Here is a 23067-nt window from a genome sequence, read left to right as displayed (position 1 = left end):
TGTAGGAGAGTATGTCTGTGCCTCTGTAGAGTTCAGGTCGCTGCCATCTCTTAAGGTAGCTTGCTTCTTGCTAGGTCAGGAGACCAAAGTGAAGTCCCATGAAGTTCACATGGAATATTCTGTCTTGCTTAAATGGGAATAAAAGGTTGTGAGCACTTTTAAAAAGTAGCTCTGTAAGTGAAAAGTAAGCCGGTGCCTTTAAAAAAAAAAAAAAAAAAAAAAGGAAAGAAAGAAAATCAGCCTTCTTGTAGTTTTGCCCTGCTTCAGGGGAAGGAAAACTTTGTCCTTTTGCCCTGCGTTGGCAGCCTGTGGGGATGCAGGCTGGAGTGTCCTGGAGTGCCTGGGTCTTTGTAGCTCAAGCAAGTCGAGCTTCACCCAGGGGCTCAGAGGTGTAGCCATCTTGTGCCGAGGGAGCCCGTGGGGGGGCCGCTGCTGAAAATGGCTGCTGGATGGTGCTTCTGTTTTTCCTGGCATCCAGCCTAGAAATCTTCATACCAGTCACTTGAGAACTTCTTGCTGACTGGCTGGTGTTTCCGCATCCTCATCCTGCTGTCACTGTAGTACACCATTGCATCAGTGTGAAAGAAGGAGCTCTGCAAGACCTGCCTGGTATTATTGCTAGCAGTCCAAGAAGAGCAGAGAGTAAGCAGTACTCTAACTCTGTATGTGGTGGTTTTGATCTGCAGTTGCTTGTGAATTAGTGGATTTTCAAAGTCTTGCTTCACTGGACTGCAGTGCTGCATGGAACGTTTCTGAACAATAGCAGATGAACAGTTCTAAACAGCTTTTCTTCTTGGCAGACTCTGTGTTTTCTTTTTTACCCAAAGGGATGGGTTAAGATAAGAAAGCATGTTTTTTTGGAGACACTTGTCTTGTGTCAATAACCACAAACTGCACCTACAGATACCACTCACAGAGCACCTGGAACAAGTGTGAACTGGAGGCTGCAGTTCAGCCAAGAGGTGGCTTTTCACATTGCCAGGCTGTCTCTAAAGGGTGATGAAAAAATTGTCTGGAAATGTGTCAAGGGAAGATGCATGTCACTGAAATGGCAAGCGAACAGAGAAACCCAGCTGGGCCATAGCAATAAGCACATGGATCACTGTCACCATGCAGACCAGTACAAAGCATTTGCTGGGGAGCTGCAGAACTGAAGCTCTTAATGAAGTCATATTTTACCTAAACATATGTTTCAAACTTGTAAGACTTTAATACACATACCCTAAGAGAAAATGTGTTCAATCTTAGAGCCTGAAAAGCAAGTTTAAGGCAATATTTCAGACTCCAAGTAATCTGCTGAAATTATTTTGGATTTGTTGGATTTTTTGTTACCACAGTGGAGAGGAAGGCATCTGCAGTTGTTCAAAAGAACATACTGTTAACATTCCTTTTTGCTTCTGAATGTGAAATCAGGATGTTTCCAATGGTAGGTGTTCCCTTTTTAGAAGGGGGGGGGGGGGTGTCAAATACAGCTGTCCTGGGAGGAACAGATCAGATTTTCTGGCTGTGGGAGAAGAGTCACCTATCAGGAATTCTGAAGGTGTGGGTTGTTCAGCCTTCCCGGAAAGGAGGAGGAATTTAGCGTGTGTCTTACTGGTGGGGAAGGAAAGCACAGATTGTTCCATGTGCTCTGCCTATCAGTCCCAAATGAGGAAGATTTGTTTTGTGCTTTTTCAGAAAGTATGCATTCTTTCAGCAGGCTGGGTTTTTCTGGGGCATTCTGGGGTGGAGGAAGCACTCTTTGAGTGCTGCCAAGATGCAGGCATGTGTATCGGAGGTCTGCTGGAGCTCGGTAGCTGTCTGAGCTATACCCCCACATTGTGCTGTTAACTCCTTTTATTGTAACATCACTGTTCTGAAATACTTTACTTTTCTATTTGCTTTTCAGTAATGTAGTTTGACATGCATGTTTAGATTAAAGTAGCTTACCTTTTTTTAAGCTAGTCAGGTCTTCTAATATGAGCAAACATAGACTTCGCCCAAAAGGAGTAGTTCATAACTGAATTCAAAGTAGGGTCCCAACATCATGGGTTGATGCAGGAATACAGTTTCAGTGGAGGTGTCTTCCTGTGTAAAGCAGTATTTTAGGCTCAGTTTTAGGCTGGATTTGGAACCAGAAGCTATGTCCCTGGACTATGTCCCAAGACCAGGCCACAGCTAGAAAGAAAGGATAGCACTAGGCATAATACAGAGCAAATCAGGTTAATTCAGATCAGTGAAGAGTGGGGTTTATTTTGCTGTGTAGGAGGGAGGTTGGTGTTAAATTAGCATCGTGATGTAGGGGCTTCAGTTCCAGAGTTCAGAGCAGTCAAACCACATTGTTCAGACTTGGCTCTGGTTACCCGAGTGTCTCTCAGCCAGTCTCCCATCCCTCAGTCCATGTCCATCAGTGTGGAGAGAGCATGGGTCCTGGTGATACGTGACTATAGGTTTGGCAAACACTGAGAACTGTGTTTGTCTGCTCTTGCTAAAGGTTTCAGTCTGTTCTCTCCCTCAGGTGTAGCATCAGCAGCTTCCCTCACAGGTGTGTGCACTTCACCATGGCCATACTTGAGACGGACACAAACGCGATTTTTCTTTATCATGAGTTGCCTGAGCTGTTTGCCACTGGTCCATAAACATCCCCAGAATGAGCTCAGACTCTTGGAGGCAGTGAAATGGATCTGAAGCAGTGCTCTCAGCTGTGCAGCGTTACAAGCTCACGTGATGTCTGTTTTGTTCTGAATGGCAAACTTGGAGAGTGCTGTGGGTCTGCGCAGGGACACCAAAATAGATTTCAAACACAACAAATGTGGTCAATCTCCAACAACTGTGTGGAATAAATAAAAATCAGCAGTTATGTGGCACTTTGTGGACGGCTGTTCTCGGTTGTAAACTGAGAATGGACAGGCAGACCCTCCTCTGCCCGGGCAGAGCTCCTGGCCCGCTGCCACCCAAGGGGGAGTGCTGCTTTCCAAGAGGCGTGGGTGTGCCAGAGCTGCATCCCACTCACAATCCAGCTCCCCACCCGACCTGCCAGAATTTTATTTTTCTTTGTAAAGGTCATGAGCCAGAGCTTGTCTGTAGTGCGACCATAAAAGCACGCTACTGCTCTAAAAGGCAGTCTCCTGTAAGCGCAGGACAGAATGACCCACGGTGCCGCATATGAAACTGCTGTCCTTTTTGGGAAAAAGTAACTGCAACAACCTCTACACAAACAACCCCATCGCTTTCTGACTGCAAGGTGCGCTGTAGGCTGCCCTCTTCGAGGTGTGCTCTGAATCACAGCCGACCCCAGGCATTGGCACACACCTTTAAGAACACAAACAAAACACCAAGCAGGAATTTGCACTTGTACTAAATGAAAGTTAGGGTTCCTGTTCAACAACTGACTGTGCTGTTGCTTCTCATGGGACTGCAAGCTGCATAGTTTTCCATACAGTGTGGGTACTCTATGACTCGGGTTGGAAAATCCACATAACTACAGTCCAACAAACACTTAAGCTAATTATTAATACAAAAAACCTGAAGAGTGGGTTTTCTTTAACACTGACTGCCAGAAAGCTTTCTAGTCTGTTTTACAGTGCAGTGCTAACTGTTTAGTGAATTCTTCTGCAGAACTTGATCACTGATGGGAGATGCGCAGTGCAAAGTTTAGCAATAGAGCTGGTACATGACAGCCAGTGATCCTGGAAAACAGCAGTGTCTCATACTAAAAAAGGACCTTGGATTCTGGGTGTTCCTGTAGACAATTGCAGAAAAAACACACAGAACATTTAAGCCATGATTATTTGGTTAACTAAACTTTTTCACTAGTTCCCTAACCTTACAACAGCTTCTCCTCGAGCTTCAGGCATCCAGTTGTGGCCAGTTGTAACTGAGTGTGTCCAAAAGGAGCTTTCAGATGTTGGGGCCAGCTGGAACAGTTAATCATCAGGGTTAAAATTTCATTTACAGTGGGTTGGTTCTGTGTGACTCAGATACCCAACCCTCTGCTTCTTTATTTCCCTTTGCTTACAGAATAGTTACTTAGTCACAGGATACTTATGGAGATTATCAGGGTTCCTGAAAAAATGGAGCATGTTGGCAAGGAGCCCTTCCTCCCACATGGAAAATCCTGCTCATCCAAGGGATTCCTCTGCAGGGAAGTCTGTGTATCTGCATGAACAGGCAGCAGAAGAGATGAGCAGAAAGCTGTTTTTCTGAATGTTTCCCTCCTGAGCTCTGTTGGGAAATCACTTTTTGCCAGCTGAAATACCAGCAGCTCTGAAGTTTGCTGCGATTCCTGATTTAGAAGAAAATAATTTAAGTCTGCCTTTTTGTTCTTCATAAAAATACTTCTGAATTGTGTTAAATTGCTCTATGATTTGCTGTCACTTGATTCCTACAGAGACTTCGTTCTTTTAGTGGATCACGCAATGGAAAGTGTTTCTCATGAGGCTCATGAAACACTGTGCTTGTTTTTACTGTGAATCATGGGATTATTTTTTTCTTTCCCTATTTGGCTGTTGCTGACCATTGGGCAGTTCTCTAGAATAATTCTTTTTTTAAACTGAGTTTATTAGGGGAAGCAGGCAAACAAGTCTAAGTTAATGTTCAGCTGGAGACAACAGGCACATCTCTAGCTCAGCTGAAGTAGTCATGTGGGTATAAACCAAATATGCTGAAGTAAATAAATAGAAGTAGCTGATGGAGAAAGTCTGAGCGCAGCATCACGCGGTTGAGGTTTGTTCTAACTGAAATGTGAACTTTAGTAATGACATCTTGTAGGAAATGCTCTGTGCTCCTAGGTGCTTCTAAGTGATACCACAGTTAGGGAGTTCATCCTATTTTTGTTGCCCTTTTATTGCCTTTGGGGGTGGGATCGAAGTACCTAGACAGTTCTCCTCTGCTCTGCTCCAGAAACATCAAACAAAAATGTGGGGTTTGTGCCAAAAGATACACTACATAATACCACTTTTTCTCTTTAGAGTCAATAATCATACTTTTAATGGAGTTCTTGCTAACTCGTATCTGAGAGCTGCCTTTTTAAATGAGCAATCGCTCTTCCCTCTCTTGCAGGATTGAGTTCCAGAACAAGTTCTACACTGGCACTGGATTCAAGTTTCTCCCTTTCTCCTTTGATACCATCCGTGAGGGGAGGTTTGACGATTAAAGATCCCTCCGCTCAAGTAGTGTTAAATGTTGTGTGTTTATGGTTAGACCTCTCCTGCGTGTCTGAGTTGCATGTAATTCTCCCGTAGTGAAAATAACTTATTGCAGCACCCTCGAGTGTTACTGTGGCGTTTCAAAGCCAAGAGCTTTGACATTCTTGGGTAATGAGTGACACTGGATCAAAGAAACTTTTCGTTCCTTAAGTTTACCACTGAAGATACCACGTGCATGAAGTGTCAGAGTTTGGTGTATAATAGTGTACTTCTCGTGTTGTGAATTCCCTGGCAGGCTTATCAGGGCAGCGTGAGAGAAATGCAGCTATGGCTGAGTGGGCATACAAGCACATGGAGAAAAGGCCTAACAACTTCAGCTTGCACAAAGCTTGCTGCTCGGGAAGAGATTTTTTTAAAGAAAGTTTTACATGTGGATCCTACGTGTCTCTGCCTCTGATTAAACAAATTATGAGCAGTGGGCAGTTGACAATCCAGGGCATGCTTCTTCTACCTCCAGGGCTTCCACGTGTGCCACGTTTTAATCTGACAAAAACAATGTCTCATCCCGTGCAGGGATTCAGCTCTTTGAACTCTGGCTGGGGCTTGGGGAGGTGATGTGAAGGGTTAGGACTCAGCCTCAGCTAAGTGTATGGTGGCTCTCCGTTAGCTCTAGCGACGGGGAAATACCTTGTCCTTGCAAGAGACCTTGTCTTCCCTGGAGAAGAGATGCTCCTTTAACTGTGCACCTGCACACTCGTATCCCAGGCAAAGCCCTATGTCCAGCAGCAAAGGCCCGTTCCACCTCTTGTTTCTGGAGGCAGTGGTGGGAACAGGGGGCTCAGGCACAGCGGGCTTGGCTGCCTTGCTGTGGCCTGGGGTGAGATGGAGGAGGGACAAGCTGCAGTGCAAACTGTCATCTCAGGTACTGACCACTGGCAATGGAATTTCCTGCATTTCTTGTTTAAAGAGGAAGCCCTGAGGCTGCAAAGCCCTAGAGGTGCATCCAGATAATGCCCATGCAGGGTTGGCATCGGTGGAGGCAGCTTTTGCAAAGGTGGAGGTACTAGTGACATATGTTGTCATGTATGCTTGGGGTCTTGGGAGCCCTTTAAGGGAGAACTGAGGCTGAGTCTTGCCAAAATAGTCCCATGGCAGTGGAGTCTCAGTGGTGTTTCCCTGCACTAGCTGTTGCTTTTTCTCCAGTACCAGATGTGAATAATTTCTTGCCCTCCTCAACTTGATGTAGCTATAGGAGCAGTGGGGGGTGGGTGTGTGTTAGTGCTGTGTGTAACTGTCGTGTTTAATTCTCACAGTGGATCTGAAGTATTTGTGTATGAACAGATTAGAACAATAATGAGAATCATTGTAACCTGGAATTGAGGAGGCAATGCCACACAGTGCAGGGCTGTTTAAAATTATGTGAGAAGGGTGCATGTGCACTGTGCACTGTAACGGGTGTGTGCACGGAGCACGGGGATCCTTGTGCTGCGCATGGGCAGCTTCTGGGTAATTGTGGTGTTTACAGGTATGCTCAGCTGTATGTTTACAATGGTGTTTGCAGACAAAAGACGAAGTCAAAATGTGTCTACGCGTGGAGCAGTGACACCAGTCCTGCTGCCCAGGTGAAATGCATTGCAGTCACTGTAAAAATTAAACTAACTGCACAACAAGTGGTGTGGCCTCTTTTCTGCTTTGCCTGTGCTCTCTGAAGGGGGCTCCCCAGCAGCCCTGTCTGACACTGGGCAGAGCCCCGAAAGCTGCCTGGGGGGAGCTGGGACCTTCAGCTTTCCTGCTCTGGGCTCCTGTCACCTTGATGGCCAGTACAATGGGGTGGGCAGAGCTGGTTTGTAAAATGAGACCAGCATGACCGTGCCTGGGCTAAAATGTCTCTGTGTTTATCAAGCCTTGGCTGACATCCTGAGTGAAGGCCGAACAGGGCCACCGAGCAGGGGCTGTTTTTGTCCTGGAGCCTCCTCCCTGCCTGGATAAACTCATTAACTGAGTGAAACAAGTGGTTATGCAGGAGGAAAAACTAAGGCTTGGTCAAACCCGGGTGTTGTAGATGCCCTTTGGTGGGGACTGGGGCAAAGATGCTCTGCCTGCTCAGGGCTGCTGCCCCACTCCCAGCCCCCCGAGCCATGCGGCATCCCCCGTGGGAACCTGCTCCCCCACCCGGGAGGGACGTGTTTACTCAGGCCTTTCCTGCAGAGCCTGGAGCTGCCTGAGGGGGTTTTTCCACATGCCCGGAAGGGGCGGAAGGGAGGTTTCTGTGGGGGTTTGGCGATTGTTTTTGAGGTTGTTGCAGCCCAGTGTGTTTCCCGTCTCCTAATGTCTCAGGGAGGGCGAGGAGCCGGTCTGTGCTGCCCCCACAGCCGCAGGATGCCTGCTCCTTGTCCTCCGCACCCCTCAAAAGAGGAGATGGATTCATTGCTGCTGCCAGTGCCAGCTGTGTCCAGGGGATCTTCTCCCCTTTCACCCGTTCCCCTGCTCTCTTGCACCACTCCCATGTGCAATCACAGCATTTCTGCCTGTTTCCATGGCCCTGCTTGGCTGCTTTCATGGCTCAGGGGCCATGTGGGCAGCCCTTGCTGCTGGCTGGCAGGGCAGGAGCCCCCGACCCCCTCCATGGCCTGTGCTGGAGAGACTGGGGGGAGCCTCGGCCCTGCTGTGGAGCAACCCTGAGCTCGTCCTTCCCTTCTGCACCAAAGGAGGTGGCACGGCTGTCCCTTGCAGCCAGTCCTGGGAAGCACCCACGAAGCCCTCCTGGAGCCAAAAGAGACCCTGCACAACCTGGGCAAGACCCTGCTCCCTGGAGGGATTCACGTTTGTGCCCCCCAGCAGCTCTGTGTGGAGGCCCAGCAGCCCTGCGGGACCTCTCCCAGCCGCCGTTGTTCTCCGTTTCCCCAGCTGGGGCCCTGCTCGCCCCCGCTCTGCCTGCCCCGGCGCTGCCCTGAGCCCCCCCCCGCCGCAGGCAGCCCTGCCCATACATTCTCCGCCCCGGCTGATGCAGAAGACCGAGGGTGCAAAACAGCCGCCGGGTGCGATGGCCGCGGGCGTGCGCTGGGGTCGGAGTGCAGCCTCCCCCCGGGGTTCTCCCCCGGCTCCCCGGGGGTCTGCACCCACCCGCCTCCCGCGGCAGCAAGGCCTGGGCCCCTCGAGGCGCGGAGCAGCCGCCTGCCTGCGCCCCGGGGCGAGGGGGCAGCCGGAGCGGCGGCTTGGGCCGGGTCCCGGGCTGCTCCGGCCGCTGCTGGGGGCGGCCGGGCCTCGCCCCCGCCCCGGGGCACCGGCTGGGGCCCGGGAGCCCGGCGGAGCCCCGCTGCCCGGTCTCGCAGCGCTCCCTACAGGCCGGAGCGGGCCGGGCCCGGCCCGGCGGCTGCGGGGGCCCAGCGGGGCTGAACCGGCCGCGGTGGGCGCAGCCCCGGGAGCGGGTCTCGGTCGATCCCGGGAGCCCGGAGGCGGGCAGCACCGCGGGTGCGGAGCCGTCGCGGGTGGAAAACGTGATATGAAAACAGCCCGGAGCCACCGGTGCCAGCCCCGGCGCTGCCCAGTACCTGCGCCCCGCCCCGCCAAGCCCCGGCGGCTCCTGCTCCCGGCGGGGGTTCCCGCTGTCCCAGGCGGGAGCTGCAGCCCCGGCCGCGCCAGCCCCCGGCCCGGGCACCCAGAGCGGGCGGCGAAGGGGCCGCGCTGCTCCCGGTGCGCAGGCAGCGCCTGCCGGTCCCGGCTGCCGGGACCAGCCCTGCCCGCTGTCACCCTGCCTGCTGCATCCCCGCCCGGTAACGTCCCTGTGTCTCCTCCGCTCCGAGAGTCCGGAACCCGCCCGCGGAACCAGCCCCGCTCCCGGTACCGGCTCGTCCCCGCCCACCGCCGTTTCCGCCCCGGCCGGCCCCGCCCACCCATCGGCGGCCGGCGGCGCGGATTGGCGGAGCGCGGCGGCGCTGGGGCCGGGAGCGGCGATGGCGGCGCGGCCGGGACCGGGACCGGGACCGGGACCGGGACCGGCGTTGGGGCTGGCGCTGGCACTGCTGCTGCTGCCGCCGCCGCCGCTGCTGGCGGGCGCGGGGGACGCGCGGCAGGAGGCGGCGGTGCGGGCGCTGGCGCGGCGCCTGCTGGGCCCGCGGGCCGCCGCCGTGGAGCTGTCGGTGGAGGCGGCGCTGGCGGCGGGCGGGCCCGACACCTACCGGCTGCGCTCGCCGGCCGGCGCCGCCGTGGCCGTGGCCGTGACGGGCTCCAGCGGCGTGGCGGCGGCCGCCGGCCTGTACCGCTACCTGCGCGACTTCTGCGGCTGCCACCTCTCCTGGTCCGGGGCGCAGCTCCGCCTGCCCGACCCGCTGCCGCGGCTGCGGGCCGAGATCCGCGCCTCCGCCCCCGGCAGGTAAGGGGGCGGCGGGGACCCGCGGGGGACGGGCTGGGCGCCGGGCGCGGCGCCGGGCGCTGCTCACGCCTCGTTAGCCCGGGACAAGGCGCCCTTACGTAACGGGAACGGGGCCGGGAACGGGGCCGGGAACGGGGCGGGGGGGCCCAGCCCGCAGCCTCCCGCCCGCTCCCCACCCCCCCCCAGGTACCGCTACTACCAGAACGCCTGCACCCAGAGCTACTCCTACGCCTGGTGGGACTGGGCGCGCTGGGAGCGGGAGATCGACTGGATGGCGCTCAGCGGCATCAACCTGGCGCCGGCCTTCGCGGGGCAGGAGGCGGCCTGGCAGCGGGTTGAGTATCGGGGACGGCGGGACCGGGCAGGGCAGCGGGGCGGCCGCGGGGCCGGCTGAGCCTCCGCCGCCCCGCGCAGGTGTACCGCTCCCTGGGGCTGAACCAGTCGGAGATCGACGGGTACTTCACGGGGCCGGCGTTCCTGGCCTGGAACCGAATGGGGAACCTTCACGGCTGGGCAGGGCCGCTGCCGCCGGCCTGGCACCTCAAACAGCTTTACCTGCAGGTACCGGGGGCACCGGGGCTGCCCGCCTGCCCACCCGGGGCAGACCCGTGCGACCCCCTGCCCTGGTCCTCCAGGCTGACACCGCGCTCACGGAGGCTTGGGGGCCACCGCTCCTTTCCCCCAGCTCCAGCAGCGCCCGGGGGCCCCTTGCGGGGAGGTGGGGGCTCCTCTCCCCCTGCTCCCTCGCTCCTTCTCTCTCCCAGTACCGGATCGTGGAGAGGATGCGCTCGCTGGGGATGATCACGGTGCTGCCAGCCTTCGCAGGCCACGTGCCCCAGGGGGTTCTTCGGTAGGTGCAGACCCCCCCAGGGCAGATCAGCCCTGGCCACAGCTCCCTCCCCGGTGTCTCAGCCCTGGGCCCTTCGCAGGGTCCTGCTTCCAGCCTGCGCCGGCTACACCGTGTGCTCCTGGGGCCGACTCAGCTCCCGGCCCTCCTGTGCCCATGCCGGCTTCCCCGGGAGGCTGCCCTGTCCCTGCTAGGACACAACCGTCCTGTCCCGCTCCTGATCCCCATCTCTGCCCTCCGGCACAGGGTCTTCCCGCATGTGAATGCCACTCGCCTTGGGGGCTGGAGCCACTTCGACTGCACCTACTCGTGTACCTACCTGCTGGACCCGGAGGACCCCATGTTCCAGGTGATCGGGACCCTCTTCCTGAAGGAGCTGATCAAGGAATTTGGCACAGACCACATCTATAGCGCTGACACCTTCAATGAGATGACCCCCCTCTTCTCTGACCCTGCTTATCTCTCGAGGGTCAGCAATGCCGTCTTCAGGTCGATGACAGGAGGTGGGTCAGCATGCGGTGCCAGCCTGGTCACGGGGCTCTAGGTGGGGATAGCTGGAGGCCGGTGGGGAGGAGGCTGCGGGCCCCACACGAATGCCGAGCTGCCTGCGCTTGGCAGACCTCATTGGCGCCAGACCCTCAAAGCCCCCTCTAAGAGGGGCGGTTGGTGGCCCCGGGGCCTTGCGGGATGCCCACTGTGCCTACGGGGCCTGCCTGGAAGGGAGCTCACTCTGTGTACTTCTGTCCCCAGCTGACCCCGAGGCGCTGTGGCTGATGCAGGGCTGGCTCTTCCAGCACCAGCCAGACTTCTGGCAGCCGGCACAGGTGCGGGCCCTGCTGCACGGTGTGCCCCTCGGCAGAATGATCGTTCTTGACCTCTTTGCTGAGTCCAAGCCCGTCTACCAGTGGACAGAGTCCTTCTACGGGCAGCCTTTCATCTGGTGCATGCTGCACAACTTCGGGGGCAATCATGGCCTCTTTGGCACCGTGGAGGCCATCAACCACGGCCCCTTCGCAGCTCGCCGCTTCCCCAATTCCACCATGGTGGGCACTGGCCTGGTGCCGGAGGGCATTGAGCAGAACGACATGGTGTACGAGCTGATGAACGAGCTGGGCTGGCGCCAGGAGCCCCTCGACCTCCCCAGCTGGGTGACCCGCTACGCCGAGCGCCGCTACGGCACCCCAAATCCCGCCGCAGCCAGTGCCTGGAGGCTCCTCCTCCGCAGCGTGTACAACTGCACCGGCGTCTGCGTCAACCACAACCGCAGCCCGTTGGTGCGCCGGCCCTCCCTGCACATGGACACGGAGCTGTGGTACAATGCCAGCGACGTGTACGAGGCCTGGCGCCTGCTGCTGAGCGCCGGCGCAGAGCTGGGCTCCAGCCCCACCTTCCGCTACGACCTGGTGGATGTCACGCGGCAGGCGGCTCAGCAGCTGGTGAGCAACTACTACCTGAGCATCCGTCAGGCCTTCCAGAGCCACGCGCTGCCGGAGCTGCTGACAGCCGGCGGCGTGCTGGTCTACGACCTGCTGCCGGAGCTGGACAGCCTCCTCTCCAGCCACAGCCTCTTCCTGCTGGGCCGCTGGCTGGAGAGCGCTCGCGCCGTGGCCACCAGCGACCAGGAGGCCGAGCAGTACGAGCTGAATGCCCGGAACCAGGTGACGCTCTGGGGGCCCAGTGGGAACATCCTGGACTATGCCAACAAGCAGCTGGGGGGGCTGGTGCTGGACTACTACGGCGTGCGCTGGAGCCTCTTCGTCTCTGCCCTGGTGGAGAGCCTCAACTCCGGCAGCCCCTTCCACCAGGACCAGTTCAACCAGGCTGTCTTCCAGGTGGAGAGAGGCTTTGTCTACAACAAGAAGCGCTACCCGGCCGTGCCGGCTGGGGACACGCTGGAGATCTCCAGGAAGCTGTTCCTCAAATACTACCCCAGCGCCCTGCGGCGCAGCCGGGCTGGGCCGGCGTGACTCTGGGCCGTGCCTCCGGAGCCTCCCCCAGGAGGGAGGGCAGAGACCCTGCGCCCTCCCGTGTCCAGGCTCCCCCAGCCCCTGGCCTGACGGCTGCGTCCTGGCCATGCTGGAATGAAGGCGCAGAGCCTCGGTGGTCCCCAGCCAGCCTGGACTCACCATTTCCCCTGCATGGGCAGGACACGCCCCGAGGGGGGCTGGCAGCCGGATGGGGGGACAGGCTCTGCCCCAGGGACCCATCCTGTGCCACACTCTGTTCTCAGCCCTGCCGGCCCTGCCTGGCTGCCCTGAGCCTGTCCCCGGGAAAGCTGGGCTGCCCCAGGTGTGAGCCTGGAGGCGAGGGCTCTGCTGCCCCAGTGCTCCCAGCTGGAAGCTCTGCGGGCGCTGGGACTGTGCAGAGGGACAGGGCACACGTGTCCCTGCCACGGGGCCCTGGCTGGTGGGGGGTGGTGATGGTGGAGAAGCAGCCAGGGAGGTTGCAGCAGTGTGGGGGGCAGAGCAGCCCCTGCCCCCGGGGAAGCGGGGAACGCCTCACCCCTGGTGGGGTCCTGGGCCTCCCTGTGCCGGGTGCTCCCCACCCCATGGGCAAAGCCCTGGTCATGCTTGGTGGCTGTTGTATCAAAAGAGACTTTGTGGAGTTTTCTGCAGTGTTGCTGGGGTGCGCTCCCCGGGACAGGGTTTTCTAGGCCTTTCCACCCGCAGCTGGGGCTCAGGCAGAGCCCGGCTGTGGTGCTGCCAGCCTGCGGAGCAATTAAAGGCCTGGCTGCTGAGCACTCTTTTCTCCCATCTGTGTCCATCTCCTCTCCCCAGCGTGGGACTTGTGCAAAATGGGGGGCAGAGGAGCGGTGCTCGGCCCCTGAGCCTGCATAGCAGGAAAAATGCACTGCCAGATGCGTGCCGGCAAGCGGGGTGCCTGGCACAACACGGCGCGGCTGGTGCTGGCCCTGGCTGGTGCCAACCCCTGGGGCTGTGGCTCCCCTTGTGCCCCAGAGCCTCCTCCTACGGGGGGGTTCTGGCTCCTCGGGGTCTTTATCGCAGCAGCTGCGCAAGCATCGAGGTGCAGGGAGGTGGGTGGAGGGGCCTTGAGATAAGGCGGCAGACACAACATCCGTGGCGTGGGGCGGGGGGACCCCCCCCCTCCCAGCCTTCTTAAACAGTACAGTCCCCTTGGCCGGCACTGCCTGCTCATGGAGAAAACTACAGTGCTGATCACAGGCTGCTCTTCAGGCATCGGCCTGGGGCTGGCTGCACGCCTGGCGGCCGACACCGCTCGCAGGTTCAAAGGTAAAGGGGTGATGCTGCGCCGGGGGGGGGAGGGGGGCAGCACCCCTCGGGGTCTCCCGGGCTGGGCCAGGCAGCGCCTCGTCAAGGACAGCTGGTGCCCGGGGCTGGGCTGGGGCCGGCGCTGGCCGAGCAGCTCGGCTGTACCGCTGCCCCACTCTCTCCCCCAGTATACGCCACCATGCGTGACCTGGCCAAGGGCGAGCGGCTGCTGAAGCGCCTTGGGGGCTGCTGCCCCGACACACTGGAGGTCCTGCAGCTCGACGTCACTGACCCGTGCTCGCTGGCAGCCACTGCGCAGCGGGTGCAGGGGCAGCGGCTGGACGTGCTGGGTACGGCTCTTCCCGGTGCCCCCACTATCCCCGGGGTGGCTGGGGGGGCCTCTCTGGGGTTGCCAGCCCTCCCTAGGGCACCGGGAGCAGATGCCAAATCATGGGAGGTGCCCGCAGTCCGGGGGCTAGGATGGGACGTGTTCAGCAGGGCAGGGGTGCAGGAGCTGGGTTTAGGGGTGCCAAGAGTCACTGGCCCATCCATAGGGAAGGACCCCCATGTTCTTGTCTTCTGGCACCTCGACAGTGCCAGGGAGTGCAAGGGGGGCTCTGGTGCCTGGCTCACCGGCGCTGTGCCCAGCAGTCTGCAATGCGGGGGTGGGACTGATGGGCCCCCTGGAGACCTGCTCCGACCAAGCCATGAAGACCATCTTCGACGTGAACCTCTTTGGGGCCATCCGCACCATCCAGGCATTCCTGCCCGCCATGAAGCGCCGCAGGGCTGGGCGGATCATCGTCTCCAGCAGCATCGGGGGGCTGCAAGGTGGGACCTGGCCCTGCTGCAGCAGGAAGCCCGGCACCCTGTGGCATGGGGAGCCACAAGGAAGGGACCCAGTGCTCAGGGTGCGGCTCTGCCCCAGGGCTGCCCTTCAACTCTGTGTACTGCGCCAGCAAGTTTGCGGTGGAGGGGCTGTGCGAGAGCCTGGCCATCGTCCTGCGGCCCTTCAACATCCAGTGAGTGCCGGCAGCAGCGCAGGGGGCTGCGCTCCTGCCCACCAGGCACCGGGATGGAGGGATGCCGGGACGGGGGGTACCACGGTGGCTCATGCGCTCAGCTGAGAGCTGCCGCCCCGCTCCCTCCCGCAGCCTGACACTGGTGGAGTGTGGACCCGTCAACACCAGCTTCCTGGCCAACCTGCAGCGCCCGGACCCCGAGGGCAGCGAGCTGCAGGGCCTGGACGCCGAGACGCGTGGCCTCTACCACCGGTACCTGCGGCACTGCCAGAGCCTCTTCCACGACGCGGCCCAGGAGGTGGAAGAGGTCCTGCAGGTCAGTCCCTGTGGGATGGGGGTAAGGGGCTCCGAGAGGGGTCCGTGCCCGGGGCGGTGGCCGTGGGGCCGTGCCGGGGACGAGTCTGACCCCTCTGCGGTGCCAGGTGTTCGTGGAGGCCATCGGGACCCCCTGCCCTCCCCTGCGCTGCGTCACCACCCAGCTCTTCGCCCCGCTGTCGCGCCTGCGGCTGGCCAGCCCCGACGGCTCCGCGTACGTCCGGGCCATGCACGACTTCGTGTTCGGCCGCGGTGAGGCCGGCGGGGACAAGCCCTGAGCAGAGCCGCCGTCGGCCCGGGGGAGCCGCGCTGCCGTGCGGACCGCCCCCCGCCCCGGCCCTGCGGTGTCCCTCCCGGCCGGGGCGGGGGGGGGGGGGGTGTCTCGGTCCCACCGTGTCGCCAATAAAGCCCTTTGCAGCCGCCCGGCTCCCGGCTCCGTCCCTCTCGCCGCAGCCCCTCCTCGCCCAGCAGCCCTGCCGGGGGGCTCAGCCCGGTCCCCGGGGGCTCCCCCCGCGCCTCCGCTCCGGGGTCCCGCGGCGGGGCGGGGAGGGGGGAATCCCCGCGATCCGGCCGTGCTCGGCGGGGGCCGCCACGGGGCCGCGCCCGGGGCTCGGCCCGCTGCCGCCCATGCCCGCGGCAGAGGCGGGGGGCCGGCTCCTTCCGTCTCCTCCCTCGGCGGGCGGAGCCCGGTCCCGACGCTCGCCCGGTCCCGGGGCACCCCGCGACCTCCCTTCCCCGCTGGCGGGCACCGAGGCCGGGCAGCGGCCGGGCTCCCCCGCCAGACGCGCCCGGGCCCGGGTCGGTTCCGGGGCGGCGGCTTCCGGCGGGGCCATGGCGCCCTTCGCCTGCGGGCTGCTGGTGCTGACGGCCCCGCTGGGCGCGCTGCCCCGGCGGGCGGCGGCGGCGCTGGCGGCGGCGGCGGGGGTGGTGGCGGGGCCGCTGTACGTGCACCTGCAGCCGGGGCTGCGCCTGGCCGCCCCCGACCCGCGCCCCGCCGCGCCGCCCGCCTGCCCCGCGCTGCTCCGCGCCCTGGCCGCGCTCTACGCGGCGGCGGCGGCCCAGCGGGGCCTGGACCTGCGCGTCCTGCTGGGCCCCGGCCGCCGCCTGGCCCGGCAGCCCTGCGTCCTGCTGGCCGCCGCCGCCGCCGCCGAGGCGCCGGGGCCGGTGCGGCTGGGCCTTCAGCGCCTGGCCGCCGCCGCCTACGGCTGCCCGCCGCGGCTGCCCGCCGTGCTGCTGGAGGAGGCCGGGGGGGGCCCCGAGGAGGAGCCCGGGGAGGACCCCGACGCGGCGCTCCCCGACTTCGCCGACGTGGCGGTCGGCGGCACCTTCGACCGCCTGCACGGCGCCCACCGCCTCCTGCTCAGCGCCTGCTGCCTCCTGGCCCGGCGGCGGCTCCTGGCCGGGGTGGCCGATGGCGACCTGCTCCGCCGTGAGTCCCCCGGGGCGGCCGGTACCGCGCTGGGGTGCGGGGCGGGGGCCGGGGGGGGGCCGGGGGCGGCCAGCCCTGCTGCCGGTATGGGGCCGAGGGGCCAGCCCGGTGCCGAGCGGGACAGGGCAGTGAGAGGGGCCGGTGCCGCGGCCTGGGGGCCCGGTGGGGCGCGGGGTCCCGGCAGCCATGCGCCCAGAGCGCCCAGGCGGTGCTGTTGGGGTGGGGTGACGGTGGGGACCCGGCGTCCCGTCCGCAACAGCAAGGGAGGCGAGCTGATGCGGAGCTGAGGGCGCAGCGGGGGTGAGGGGAGCCGGAGGAGGCGGCCTCCCAAAGTCACGGACGGGTTTTGTCTCTGTCTCCCGGTCTTGCTCTCCACCGCCACTCCGGGACCTGCGCCTTGCTGAACGGACCGCTTTCTTGCTTCTCCCCACTGGTGCCCGGCAGACAAGCTCCTGACGGAGCTGATCGAGCCGTATGAGCTGCGAGCGGCGAAGCTGCGTGAGTTCCTGGAGGACGTGAAGCCCTCGCTGCATTACGACATCGTGCCTCTGGTCGACCCCTACGGCCCCTCGGTCACGGACCCTGACCTGCAGTGCTTGGTGGTCAGCGAGGAGACCCGCAGAGGAGGGGAGGCCGTGAACAAGAAGAGACTTGAAAATGTAATGCTTGCGCAGGAGCCCGGTGGGCTGCCCCTTCCCGCCCTCTTGCCCTTGCCTGCCGCTGCCCGTGGGCAAGTCGGGTCTTGGTGAGCAGCTGCGGCTGCTCGGTGCCGTGGCCCGGGCTTGAGAGCAGGATGCCAGCGTGCACGTCTGCCGGCACCCCGCAGATGGGTGCTTTGCACCGAGCTGTCCCGGCCGTGTGCGCCCCAAGGGTGGTGCAGTAGCCTCTGCGTGCGGCATCACCCCGGGCGGGCGGAGGGTTGGGGTCAGACGGGCAGCTCTGTGGGCTCCCTTCCCCTCTTGGCTGCCGGGAACATGCCCCTCGCAGGGACGGAGCTGCCCCGTGGGGACGCTGGGGGCGGCCGCAGCCTCATTTGCGCTGTTTCGTTCAGGTCTTGACCTCCCGCTGAGCGCCCTTCCCTCCGCTGCGGCTGCCAGGGCTGACGGCCCTCGCTGCTCTCTTCTCTTGCCAGGGGCTCCCTGAGCTGGCTCTCTACGAGATCCTGTTGATGAAGGACCCCGAACACAGTCAGAACGAGGAGGAGAAGATCAGCTCCTCCAGCCTCCGGCAGAGGCTGCTGGGGACACTGCTGCGGCCCCCGCGGGTGAGGGGGGTTGCTCGGAGAGCCGTGGCCTGTGATGGGAAGAGAGTGCCTGGGAGGAGGGGTGGCAGCCTCGGGAACTGAAGAGCCAGCTCCTCTCCCTGCTGCAGGGGGACGAGTTGCGGAGGACTGCCTGCCTGCTGCCTGTACTGGCCCCCGGCAGGAGCAGGCCCCTGCTCTGCAGGGCCAGGACCTTTCACACCCATCTCCAGGCCAGGTAGTCGGGATCCTTCTCCAGCAGAGCCCACGTCCTCTGTCTGCTGGCAATGGCTTTCCTTCTTCCCTTAGCAACACCCTGCCTTGCCTTCGCGCCCGTACGTGATCGGCCTGACTGGAGGAACCGGTAGTGGGAAAACCTCCATCGCCAAACTCCTGGGGCACCTGGGAGCGTTCCTCATCGACGCTGACAAGCTGGGCCATGCCGTCTATGTCCCCGGTGGCCCTGCCTATGAGCAGGTGGTGGCAGCCTTTGGGGCAGGTAGAGCCACCGAAGACTACAGGGAAGACTGGGAGGAGGAAGAGGAGGGAGGGGTGTGCCATTGTCCTAGCGTCCCAGGGAGCTGTCCTGGCCTGTGCTCCCCTCCCTCCCCGGGGGTTTTGGGCTCCACACCACCCAGATGGGGCTCTGTAGCTGATTCGGTGATGGTTGGCCCCGAGCGGGGCAAACCACTGCTTTCCCCAAGTCTTGCACATCCCACATCAGAGCTACTGTAAACTGGCTGGTGCGGAAGGCTAAACTGGGCTGCCGTTTGTCTAGGAAAAGCTCTTCCCTGTCCTTTTCTAGAGTAAGGTGAAGAGCTGCCAGGTCAGGTCCTACAGCTCCTTTCTGGGTCCCTTTGAGAGCCCCGTGCTGAAATCCTTTCACTCTGACCTAGGCTTGCCGCAGGGAAGAGTGTGCGATTAATTCTTCCCAAGCCTGTTCTGCTTCTGTCTTGCAGAAATCTTGAATGAAGATGGGACAATTAACAGGAAAGTCCTTGGGGCCAAAGTGTTTGGGAACCAGGTAAGAGCGGCACAGAGACTGTCAATATTTAATCTCGTGAGCAGGGAGCTCTCCATCTGTGCTGAGGATTTTTATTTTTCAGCCTTTTGAGCTGATGATGCCTTCCTGACTGTACTTTCTGGTAGTGATGCATGGACAGGGCAGGACACAGAGATCCCATCTCTGTAGCTGAGTCAGCAGCCATGCTGGACATGCTCCTCTCACCCTGGCAGCTGCTGCTGCCTCCCCATCCCCATCCTCATCCCCTCTGTCCCACGCTTGTCCTTTACCCAGCTGGACATATGCGGAGCTGGTGCTCTCTGACCCTTGTGTGGTTTGGGCTTGTACCCCGTGAGGCTTGGTGATGTGGCAGCCAAACCTGACCCTCTGCGCCTGGCTTTGCTGGCCAGGCCGGTGCTCAGCCTTTTGCTCAGGTCCTGCGGGCTGCCCCAGCCCAAGCATGAAGGCAGCTCAAGGGCTTCCCCCAAGACAGACGGGTCACGCGTGGGTGCTGCTGCGTGGAGAGCTCGCTGTGCTGTGGGGTGGGTCTTTGCAAAGCACCTCTCGCAGCAGAGACCGAGGTTCTGCTGTGCCTGGCAGGGCAAGGAAAATAATAGGAAAAAGAGCCTTGACCCCGTCAGCGGGCATGGGAGCCTCTGGGCAGTGTGGAAGTTTTCCTTCCTTGTGCTTAGCGAGCTGGCGATGGGCTGGGTCCATCCCCTGTGCTTTAGCAGGTTCTTTCTGGGTGCCCCCTGTGACTGCTGCTGCCACCAGCGATCCTCTTGTTGGCTGCCCAGGGGTTCTGAGGGCAAGTAACTGAATCCCGTTGTGGTCCTTTCTAGGAGCGGCTGAAGAGTCTCACGGACATTGTGTGGCCTGAGATGGCCCGGATGGTCAAGGAGCAGATCGGGGAGGCAGATGCTCAAGGTAACTGGGGCAGCTCCCATCACAGCACAAAGGTGGGAGTTGGGTGCATGGTCTTGTGCAGCACACCACAACCCAGAGCCGCTGGGAATCTGCTGCTTTTGGCAGCACCGTGAATATTTTCGATGCTCAGACACCCCTATTCTCTGCTGGGCAGCTTGCTGGGGATTTTCACTTGGCACATCTCTGAGCAAACCCCTCCACCCAGCTGGGCCGGCAGCTGGGACAGGCTTACCTCAAGCTTCCTACTCTGAAGGAGGGTGGAGGTTGCTTTCTCTTTCCCACGAGGCTGTCACGACCCAGACTGGACAGACCAGGGAGTCGTGTTTAATTTGAAATTCCCTCGGGCTAAATTAAGGTGAAACGACACCAAACGATCAGTTAAAGATTTTATTTATGACAGAAGCAAGTGGAACTAGGGAGGCATGGTAGTAGGTGGCAGGGTTTCTCACAACAGGAATTGGCATAAGACTGCTGTAAACCGTGTAACCATATACATCAATTCAGGGAATAAGGAGATCCCTCCCGTCGAGTCACGAGGTTCAGAGCAGACCCCCTTGCTTTCCAGACTCCTCCTCAGAGAAGGGTCTAGGGGCGGCTGGATCCACTCTTAGTCTCAGACTTGGTCAACGGTTTATATCTTGAAACGGATGAGGTGTAGAGATTTGGAAAAAGAAAAGGAAAGAGAGAAGACGGAGAGAGAGAAAGGAAGAGAGAAAGATTTCACTGATCCTGGGCCCAGCGTTGGTTCAGTCAGCCGAGGTGTCCAGTCCCGGTGGGCTTGCGTGCCCGGGGCTTCAGTTTGTGTCCTTTTATCATCCTTGCCCCTCCTTCCGGCAGGCACCCGAACTCATCAGGTTTATGAGCGGTTTGTGAGCTGTTCTCCTTCCCTGCAGACACGGCCATTGTTTGATCTTTGTATCAGAACAGCTTATCAGAACAGGGAGCTGCACACCCTCCAGCATGCCCTCCCCCTCCTGTTGCTGATGTCTGAGCTGATGGCCTTTTCACCTTGGTTCCTTGCTGTGCAGGGTTTGTCTTTAAGCAGAACTTGCCCCACCACAATGTTTGAGACATTAACTCTTTCAGTCTCTCACAGAGGCTTCAAGTTCATTTTTGGTGTAGTGCTCCAGCAGCCAGCCTGGTGTGTATTCCTTCTGGGAGCAGGCTTTTTCCAGCTCTTGGGAGGTGCTGTTGGTAGCTTGATAGGCATTTGGCTGAAGGCATTGGTTTGCCGTGCCTGGGAGACCTGCCATCCCAGGTGTGCCCTTTAAGCAAACACAGCCTTTGCCTGCTGCTCTCTTTTCCACGGGAGGTTCTTTGGCTCAGCAGTGAAGCATCTGTGCTGCCAGTTTGCAGGAAGGCGTGACTCTACGAGCATAAGTGGACTGGCTGGGTTGGACTCTGAGGAGCAGTCGCGCTGCCTTGCGATTGCCAGGTAATGAGGAATGGCCTTGTTCCATAGGAAAGGCCGTGTGCGTGCTGGACGCTGCCGTGCTGCTGGAGGCTGGCTGGCAAGACATGGTCCATGAGGTGTGGACAGCCATCATCCCAGAGGAGGAGGTGGGCGATGCCCCTTGGCCCGTCGCTTGCTGCTGGGGCTGGTTCCTGGCTTCCCCTCCGAGCAACTGAGTGTCGCCTCTGGTCCTGCCAGGCTGTGAAGCGCATCATGGCCAGGGACGGGCTGAGCGAAGAGGCTGCTCGCAGCCGACTGCAGAGCCAGATGACCAACAGCCAAAGGGTGGAGCAGTCGCAGGTGGTGCTGTGCACGCTCTGGGAGCCGGATGTCACCCGCAAGCAGGTGAGCCCCGGGCTGGCTGCAGCACTGGGGTCTGTTGCAGGTGGCAAAGGCGGAGGCAGGCGACTGACGTGTGCCGCAGGGCTCAGTGCTGTGCCCAGGTCACGCATGGTGTGCCTGGGCGTGCTGCTCACCATCGAGGCTGCCTCTGTGCAGAGCCATGAGGGACGAATTCGGGGATGTAAATGCAGCAGGGAAGGGGCAGGAAGCGTGGGACCCTCGCATGAGACTCCTGCCCCTGCCATGGTGCCGCTCGCCTTGCCCCGGCTTGGCTGCGGGCTCTGAGGTGCTGCCCCACGTGGGCTCTCTGGCAGGTGGAGAAGGCCTGGGACCTCCTGCAGCAGCGCCTGAGCCAGGAGCGCAGCCTGTGAGGGGGTCACGCTCCTCTTGGCCATCACACACAAACCCCGTGGATCCCACACCGTGGGATGGGAGGTGAGGGTCCATATCCTGGCATCACACGCCGGCAGTGAGCCAGCCGTGCCGGGGAGGAGCGCAGTGCGGGGCCTGAACCCACCCACCCTGTCCAGCCCCATGGAGGGGCCAGGGGCGTCCTGCCATCCCCTGGTGACGGGATGGGGGGACGGGGACGTTGCAGCAGCTCCTCAGGCCAAAGGGCTGAGCCTGCACTGGTGCCTGGACCTCCCTGTGGGACAGTAAAGAGCCTTCTCCCTCTTTAAGTGTCTGTCTGCTGGTCCTGTCCCCTGTACCCCCCAGGCCGCCCAGCAGCTGGCTCTGCTGCCCCCGTCCCCTGCCCTGCCTGAGCCCCTGCCTGGTTCCCACTGTGGGCCATCGCCCCTGGCTCTGGGGCACGGCGGAGGGGGGTCCTGACTGCTGCCAGCAGCGGGTCGCAGCACCCAAGACACTTGGTGCCGTTGGGGGTCCCCACAGCTGGGGCCCTGCATGGTGCTGCCGGGTCGGTCCAGTTGGGCAGGGTGGGGATGGTTGGTCCTGCTGCTGGTGCCACCCTGTGATGTCACTGGGAGCATGAGACCATCCCGCCCCGGTACCGGTGGGGCAGAGACGAGCCACGGCCAGGCGCTGCTTGGGGCGCTGCGGGTGGCAGGACCAGTGTGCTGGCAGAGCCGTCTCCCTGATCCCCTGGCCCCTCCAGGTGTGTCAGCATCCCCATTCCCCGCTGGTGCAGCCAATGCGGCTGTTCCTACTCCTGGCGGGCACCGGGAGTGGTGGGTCCTGGGGTGAGTCTTCCCTGCAGCCCCCAGCCCTGACCCCCGCCCTGACCAGTGTCTCTGGCCCGGGTAGTCGGCAGAGCAGATGTATGGGCTGGTGGCCGACGTGGGGGAGTACCGGCTCTTCGAGCCCTGGTGCAACCAGTTGGATGTGCTCCCCCACTGCGGGCAGGTGCTGTGGGCAGAGCTTGAGGTTGGCTTCCCGCTCCTCCGGGAGCGCTACATCTCCCAGGTCTTCCCGGACTCCCAGCGGATCCGGGTTGGCAGGGCAGGACTGGGGTGCTGCGGCTCCTGCTGGGGTGGGGGGTGTCAGGCTGCACCCAGGGAGCCAGAGACCCTAACAGCTCCGTGAGGTGGGGGCCTGGGGGGGACACGGTGCTGGGACCATCCCGGCCTGGCCCCAGCGCCGTCTCGGTGCCGCAGGCCGGCAGCCGGGACTGCCGCCGCCGCTCCTTCAGGCAGCTGGAGCTGCTGTGGCGGTTCGGGCCAGGGCGGCCCGGACGGATGGACAGACGGACGCCTGCTTGCTGGACTTCTGGGCGAGTGCCTCCCCCTGCGCGGGGTCCGCCGG

General features: G+C 61.1%; 4 protein-coding genes across 15 annotated transcripts in view; all 4 read left to right on the top strand.

The window, feature by feature from the left end:
* The window catches only part of ATP6V0A1 (ATPase H+ transporting V0 subunit a1), a 30674-nt gene extending 23878 nt beyond the window's left edge, over positions 1 to 6796 (top strand). For all 9 annotated transcript variants that reach the window (XM_030023597.1, XM_030023594.1, XM_030023598.1 and 6 more), the window contains one exon: positions 5041 to 6796. In XM_030023597.1, coding sequence (XP_029879457.1) covers positions 5041 to 5134 — 94 coding nt within the window. In that variant the 3' untranslated portion in view covers positions 5135 to 6796. The remainder of the gene's footprint in view (positions 1 to 5040) is intronic.
* Positions 6797 to 9079: 2283 nt separating this feature from the next.
* NAGLU (N-acetyl-alpha-glucosaminidase) lies at positions 9080 to 13085 on the top strand. Its single transcript, XM_030022673.1, has 6 exons — positions 9080 to 9498; positions 9685 to 9832; positions 9913 to 10059; positions 10263 to 10348; positions 10592 to 10848; positions 11096 to 13085. The coding sequence occupies exons 1-6, from the start codon at positions 9080 to 9082 to the stop codon at positions 12310 to 12312; spliced, it is 2274 nt and encodes a 757-aa protein (XP_029878533.1). The 3' UTR covers positions 12313 to 13085.
* Positions 13086 to 13195: 110 nt separating this feature from the next.
* Positions 13196 to 15355, top strand: HSD17B1 (hydroxysteroid 17-beta dehydrogenase 1). Of its 4 annotated transcripts, XM_030022248.2 has the most exons (6): positions 13196 to 13596; positions 13764 to 13925; positions 14227 to 14406; positions 14504 to 14597; positions 14730 to 14913; positions 15020 to 15349. In XM_030022248.2, exons 1-6 carry the CDS (start codon positions 13500 to 13502, stop codon positions 15188 to 15190), a joined length of 888 nt encoding a protein of 295 aa, XP_029878108.1. In that variant the 5' UTR covers positions 13196 to 13499; the 3' UTR covers positions 15191 to 15349. The 4 variants fall into 4 exon arrangements, with proteins under 4 accessions (XP_029878108.1, XP_029878106.1, XP_029878107.1 ...); XM_030022246.2 differs by having other exon boundaries at positions 14224 to 14597; positions 15020 to 15354; XM_030022247.2 differs by having other exon boundaries at positions 14227 to 14597; positions 15020 to 15352.
* A 251-nt stretch (positions 15356 to 15606) lies between these two features.
* COASY (Coenzyme A synthase) lies at positions 15607 to 21981 on the top strand. The gene is made up of 9 exons (XM_030022239.2): positions 15607 to 16341; positions 16786 to 17000; positions 17474 to 17605; positions 17891 to 18080; positions 18541 to 18605; positions 19427 to 19511; positions 20974 to 21071; positions 21163 to 21309; positions 21621 to 21981. The coding sequence occupies exons 1-9, from the start codon at positions 15744 to 15746 to the stop codon at positions 21675 to 21677; spliced, it is 1587 nt and encodes a 528-aa protein (XP_029878099.1). The 5' UTR covers positions 15607 to 15743; the 3' UTR covers positions 21678 to 21981.
* Positions 21982 to 23067: the final 1086 nt, after the last annotated feature.

The sequence above is a fragment of the Aquila chrysaetos genome, chromosome 8, assembly GCF_900496995.4.
Source record: "Aquila chrysaetos chrysaetos chromosome 8, bAquChr1.4, whole genome shotgun sequence".
NCBI classification, from domain to species: Eukaryota; Metazoa; Chordata; class Aves; order Accipitriformes; family Accipitridae; genus Aquila; species Aquila chrysaetos.
Note: the sequence above shows the minus strand (reverse complement) of the source record. Positions and strands in the feature narration are given on the sequence as shown.